General features: G+C 43.1%; 1 protein-coding gene across 1 annotated transcript in view; it reads right to left on the reverse strand.

Annotated features, from left to right (window-relative positions):
- The window catches only part of LOC147707764 (trypsin I-P38-like), an 89,711-nt gene extending 87,695 nt beyond the window's left edge, over positions 1-2,016 (reverse strand). Inside the window, exon 1 of the mRNA XM_086926617.1 lies at positions 1,929-2,016. Within this exon, the coding sequence (XP_086782743.1) occupies positions 1,929-1,974 (46 nt within the window). The 5' untranslated portion in view covers positions 1,975-2,016. The remainder of the gene's footprint in view (positions 1-1,928) is intronic.
- Positions 2,017-6,822: the final 4,806 nt, after the last annotated feature.

The following is a 6,822-nucleotide window of genomic DNA, read 5'->3' on the forward strand; positions in this document are numbered from 1 at the left end:
GTAGTTGGCATAGTCGAACTGTTCAGCAGAACACATGTGATCAAGTTTAGCAGTTGTAGGCTTCAGGCCGCTTCATCCGTGATATCATGACTTCAGCAGTTGTGGCTTCTGGGCTAATCATGACTCTTTGCCTGTAGCTCAGCTCCTCTTCCTGACATCAGTAGGGGCAGCACCTGTCTTTCTGGCACTTGGCAGTTGCAAGACAACACAGTGATAGTTGGTTTGTAAATGTCACACAGAGACCATTCAGAGATGTCATAGATGACCCTATACACCACCTGTCATTCCCGGCATCCCATTGTGGTAATCAACTTTCTCTGGGTGCTCCTTAAAACGTGAATATGCTGGGCATCTCTTTCTGGACTGTAACCCCCTCCTGCAAGGTAAGCCACCCTCCTTCCCACAGCGGGCAGGCAGACAGGCCTTCAGGAACTTTAGGCTGAGCCGTAACAACAAAAGTCATCCCGAACTTTAACAAGATGGTTCTTCATGGAATCCTGACTGTCCAAAAGGTATATCTTTTTTAGGACACAGGACACTAAGCCGCCAGCGGTGGCATGCTTCATCATTGGGTCTGGACTTCATTCAGAAAAGGCAGCATGTTTGTTTGTACGGGCTCCTGGAGGAAAAGTTCTTGTGGACATAATTTATTTTTAAAGACCAGGATATTGTTAAACTTGGCAGTCAGAATTTTATAAAGCTACAATAGTGGACGGCCAACTACATTTTATCAAGATAGCCACCTGTACTATTAAAAACAAGAATCAGATATTGGGGAATCTAAATCATTCACCACATATTCTGGTCAACTTTCTAGCCAGAAGAGGTTAGTGGTTTTCTTCAGGACCTTAGAATCCCTGACACTGCTCCTACTCTACGTTTTATGGTTTTTGTGTACCCTATATCAATGGGCAGTGTGCCCCAGAGAGGAAAGTGGCAGTTCCCCCCTGTAGTCAATTAATTATCAATAAGTCGTACTGACAGTCCCACCTAAGTGCTTCTTCCCCTTCTGCATATTGGACAGTGCTAGTCAGTCCAATATGTTATGTTTGTGTTGCCCACAAAGGAACGGCATGTGACGTCATACATGTATGCGCATGTTTGATGTGGACACACCGTGCCTCACTGGTCAATTTCTAGGTAATAATGTTTTGACCCACCATGGCTCCTAGCACATTAGGAGGCATTATTCCTGTCATACTAATGGAGATTTGATATGGTTCGCCATTCCTTATTGCAGATTTCCTTTAATGGATTTCAAAGATGTATTACCAACACTACACTGATCTAGTTATCATTCACCATACCAGTAGTTTGACATGGGCAGATTTTACCTATTACACCCTAATAATGTAATACCACTCCTCAATGTTCAAGTCAACAGCTGTATAAATGCAATTGTGTGCCATTCTGATAAGGTATCCTTTGCTTGAGGTTCCATGAAAACGAGATCAAGGCTTAAAAACGTACTACTAATCCATGAGGTTATTAACACAAAATATGTTGCCTCCCTAAAGTAACAGCTATCCAGAATACTAGATTCTGATTTGGTGAGATTTTTCACCACAGGTAGACCATCTATGCTCGTTAACTATGATCTTGCTCTTCACATCCAGGGACAAGATGATCTGCCATTTTGGAAATATCATAAATGCTTGATTTTGTTAATACAAGGCTTGTTAGTTCACACTCCTCCTATCAGGTCCACCTGCACAATCTGAAAATGAAGCACATTGGACTGACCCAACACATGATCAAGAAGCAGCAAAGTCTCAAAAATTGTGCATGCAAATCAAGTAAATAACTCTACATAAGACCCAAGAATGTCCCTAACTCCCTCGCTCTATTGGTTGTCATGGAAGTAAACTGTTTCTCAAGCTTCAAAGAAGTAGAACAGTGCACTGACTCTCTCTCTTGGTTGTGTTTACCTGCATGATGCCAGACTGCCAGAACCAGCAGAAGAAAGAGCTTCATCTCGAGGCTGTGGTGCTTCAATCAAGTTTCACAACTATTACACTGGGAAAGGAACGTTTATATATGTTTCATTATCGTGTGTCCTGCGTCAGAGATTCCTAGAATTTGAGCTAATCCGGCTACTTATGCCTTATCTGTCACCTTGCCTTTCAAATTATTGACCTGGCAAAGGTAAACCCCTCCAAATATAAAGGGAATAATGGTCCCCATTCCAGAGACACAAAGGGAACACAAACACTCAATGTATTGAGAAAGTGTTTACTTTGCAGTAAATACGTGAACAGCAAACAGTCTCATCTGAGGGTGACATTGACTGCAAGACTACTATGAGTTTGTGCATACATCTGAAAGATTTCACAGACACACACGCACACACAATCACACACACTATTTTGTAAGTACACGTCACTAGATGTATTAACATTTTACCAGGCCTAAACTCTCTAGTTGACTAATCGAAGGTAAAAATCATTTTCCTATTTATTACACCCATTTTACGAGTCAAACCCGTTTTTCAAGCTTGTAAAATAGGTTTAGAAATGATTATCAATATAGCATTTATAGGAGGCTTTCTTTGGTTATCCCTTCCAAATACTGCATAAATACCTAATATATCAATGGCTGTGACTGTAATTCCAGCCACAAACCATTGATAAGTTCCCGACTTCCAAGGAGGGGTGGTAATTCATTTGCAAATGGGAGGGAGTCTACTTGGGCCTTTTTACCCCTTGAACATTGGAATAGCAGCTCCATGGGAGTGGCCTGTGGTGAAGAGACCACTGCCAAGTTTAACTGAAGTTTTTGAAAACTGAAAACCTTAAGGAAATTAGGGTGCCTAAATAAAAAAGCTTTGAGTTTTCAAATGCAAAAAAAGACCTTGTGGTCTGCTATCACTTGCAGGCCGCAATCCCTGCCTTTTCACCTCTCTGGCTCAGGCCAAGATTTACTAATATATTTTTTTGTTAAATAATTTTTATTGAAGGTAAAAAACACAGGAATAGAAATAAACAATTCAGTACTGATATATAAATTATCTTACACGTAAACAAAAATAGTAATCATGAAGTAGATGAAATAAAGCATGAGTGGGTACATTAATGTATACATTTTATACTAAATTTCCATAACAGTGACCATGCAAAACATGAGTATATACTACACAACAATGTATCATATTATACTAATCTATAAAATAACCTGTGTAAAAACTAGATTGAAAATGGTATAAAAAGAAAGACAGTTATTTTCATAGAGAAGTAGAAGAGAAGGAAAAGAAACAAAGATTAGGAGATAGAGAGAAAAGGAAGGAAGAAGGAAAGAAAATAGAAGAAGAAGAAAAAGAGGGAAAAGAAAGATATATGAGAAATAAAATAATTAACAGTAAAGATTAAGATGAAGATGATAGAAAAGTAGTAAAAGGTAACCATAGTAAATCAGATTTAATTTGTAAATGAATAAGAGATTGAGGTACATATGCTATTCTATGTTCATCACATACTAAGTTCCACCAAAGTAAAAAAGATATTTTTGAATTATCTTTCCAGCAAATTAATATAACTTTAAAAGCCATAGCCGGAAAAAAATCGAGTAATAAAGATTTGGAAGTAATTAAATCAAAATCAGGAGACTTTGTACCTAAGAAAACATTGTGAATGTTAAATTGAATATTATATGAAAAAATCAACATACATTTGGACCATATAGCTTCCCAAAAAGTATAGACCTTAGGACAATAAAATAATAAGAGAATTAGAGAACCTTCAGCATTCAGACACGACCTACAACTCGAAGAGATAGAGTGGTTGCCTTTATGTAAAAGTAGGGGAGTAAGAACAACTCTATTATAAATGAAGTATAGGGATTGCGTGATATTTGCAGCTTTGGAAGTTTTAAACAGTTTTTGCCAGAATCTGTCCCATTGAGATACAGATTATATCTGGGAAAGATCCTGTACCCATTCCATTTCAATCTTTGACTTACTCCTTGAGCCATCTGGTGTAGATAACACTTTACAGATAAAGGAGGCACTAGGAATAGTATCAGTAGGAATTTGATGTAAAGGAGTGTCAGGTGTAAAAGAAGTCGGGATTGGGAATAGAAAGAAATTTCTGTAGATAATCTTGTAATATGGGAGCTAAAGTATTATATTGCTGAATACAGGTGTCGGGTAGGTTGAACGAGTCTTGTAGCTGGTGAAAGGATAGAATCAAATAAAAAAAAATAATCTTTTTATTATAAAATCGACTCCAAACAATACACATCAATCAGCATCAGCAAATCATTGGCGACTGCAAATAAAGTGGACCATTAGCATCCCTCCCAGTACTCTGATCGGCCTACACACAAAAAGCAAACCCCTAATGACCCTTTCGAATGTCGAAATAGACATTGCTAGAACCCCCAACCAAAGCCTCCCCCATACAATCAATTACCCCTCCTCAATTACCCCCTCTCCCGCCCATGCTAAAATGTACCCATCTATGCACAGCGGGCCAAAAAGTCCAGGTCCATTGGGTATCCCCCAGCCCTACTACAACAAATCCTACAAGAAGGACAGCATCTGTGGTGTTTTCCCATTAGTCTGACTCAGCCCCAGTCTGGGCTTCTCTCCAGTCCCCCCTATAGCGCTTCCATGCTGCCCATATCTTCTTCCATTTCTTGGGGCAGCCTCGACTCATATATATTACCTTCTCCGCCCTCTGGCACCAGTCCAAGTCCCGCTCCTCCACCGTTGATAATAGATCACTCCCACATAACCTCACTATGTTTCTTTTGGCCACCATACTTGCCAGGGCTAGCCACGTCTTATCCCATTGTGGCCAAGTAACGTCGCCCGTCACTCCCAGAACATGCCAGCGTGCCTCCATAGGGACCTCTGCCTCCACCACCTCCTCCATTATAGCTACCAGGCTGGCCCAGTATGCCCGAATCTTGGAACATTCCCATAGAATGTTGAAGAAAGTGCCCTCTTCACCACAACCCCTCAGACAAAATCGTGAAGATAAATAACCGATTTTGTACTGTACCGTCCGTTGAGTGTATGACCTTTGAAGAATACGTAACTGGACTAGTCTAAATCTGCCGCGAATCGCCACCTCTCGGGGACACTGCAGGGCCTCACTCCAATCGTCATCCTCCAGTAGGCCAACGTCTGATTCCCACTTTTCTCGCAGGTGTCCAAGTGGGTCAGGAAGATTATTTATGAGTTTTCTGTAGGTGAGGGAGATAGCCTTGTCAATCATGGGATCTAGCAACAACCTATCTTCTAACGGGGCATATTCAGGTAACTGGTCCCCCTGGCTCATGTGTGTGTATATGGCATGTTTAAGCTGCTGATAGTGTAAAAATTCTCCATTCCACATCTGAAATTCTGTCTGCAGGGTCGCAAAGTCCACCAAGTTTCCCCTTTTCCACACATCTCCCAGTACTTCTATACCAATTAGACTCCACTGGCGTAGACCTCGCAGTTTCGCAACTTCCGGGAGGAAATTGCCAGCCCATAATGGCGTGTGTTCCGTACATTTCGCCTCCCACCCCAGTAGCTTCGTCGCCTGCTTCCACACCTTCACTACCACTGCCTTTTGGGGCGGTAAAGTCCTACCACTCTTTCCCCTGGAATAGAGAGCTGTTAAGTAGTCACCTCTACCGAGGACCATACGATCAATCCTATATGCAGGCTCGTCCTGTGGGGCAAAGACCCAACCGTTAATATTGACCAGTTGCGTCACCCAATAATATAGGCAAATGTCCGGGACCGCTAGTCCCCCCTCATAAGGCCCTCTTTGAAATTTCCGGAGGGCTATTCTCGGGCACCCGCCGTTCCATAGTAAGGAGCGCTGTTCCGACTCCACCGTCCTGAAGATCTGCTCCGGGATCGGAAAGGGGGAGCTCTGCAGGACATAGATTAACCTGGGCGGGGCCATCATTTTAAACAGGACAGCACATCCCATCAAGGAGAGTGGAAGAGTCTTCCAGTATTCCACGTCTGTGTGGAGCCTTTCCAGTTGCTCCGACACATTTAGTCGGAGAAACTCTGAGTCTGATATCGTGACCCAAATGCCCAGATAGTGGAATACCTCCTGCCATAACAGGCCCTCACAGTCCTCTGCTAGCTGTGGCTATGGCCCCACCAGGACATGCCCTAGGGACTTGTCCCAGTTGATGCGGTAGCCGGAATATTCCCCGAATGTGCGGAGGATGGTCATTAATCTCTGGATGGAAGAGGCTGGTTGCTGTACATATAGTAGGATGTCATTGGCATATAACGATGAGCGCTCTTCCCATACTCCTCCTAAATCTATTCCCCACAACCCGGGGTCTGCCCGTATCCAATGGGCCAGCAGTTCCAACGCCAAGGCGAAAAGGGTAGGGGAAAGGGGGCATCCCTGCCTCGTGCCCCGTCTCAGCTGGAATTCTCTAGAGATAGCGCCATTGAATCGGACCCTCGCGAGCGGGTCCGTGTACAGCAGCTTCACCCAAGACCGGAAGTTATCCCCAAATCCAAATTTTCCCTGGACCCCATATATTTACTGCCACTCCATGCTATCAAAAGCCATGTGGACGTCAAGGGACAACAGTGCCGCCGGAACATCAGGACGCTTCGAGACCACCTGCAGAACTCCAAACAAACGCCGCAAATTGAGCTGCGTGCTTCTATGCGGCATAAATCCTGACTGATCTGGGTGGATCAGAGACTGGACCACTGCTCCCAGTCTTGTGGTCAGGATCTTCCCCAGGATTTTTGTCTCGTAGTTAAGGAGTGATATGGGCATGTAGGAGCTGCACCTTTCCTGCGGTTTACTGGCCTTGTGTATAACTACTATCATAGCCGACCGCAGGTCCCTCGGA

The sequence above is a fragment of the Lissotriton vulgaris genome, chromosome 6 (genome assembly GCF_964263255.1).
Source record: "Lissotriton vulgaris chromosome 6, aLisVul1.2, whole genome shotgun sequence".
Lineage (NCBI taxonomy): Eukaryota > Metazoa > Chordata > Amphibia > Caudata > Salamandridae > Lissotriton > Lissotriton vulgaris.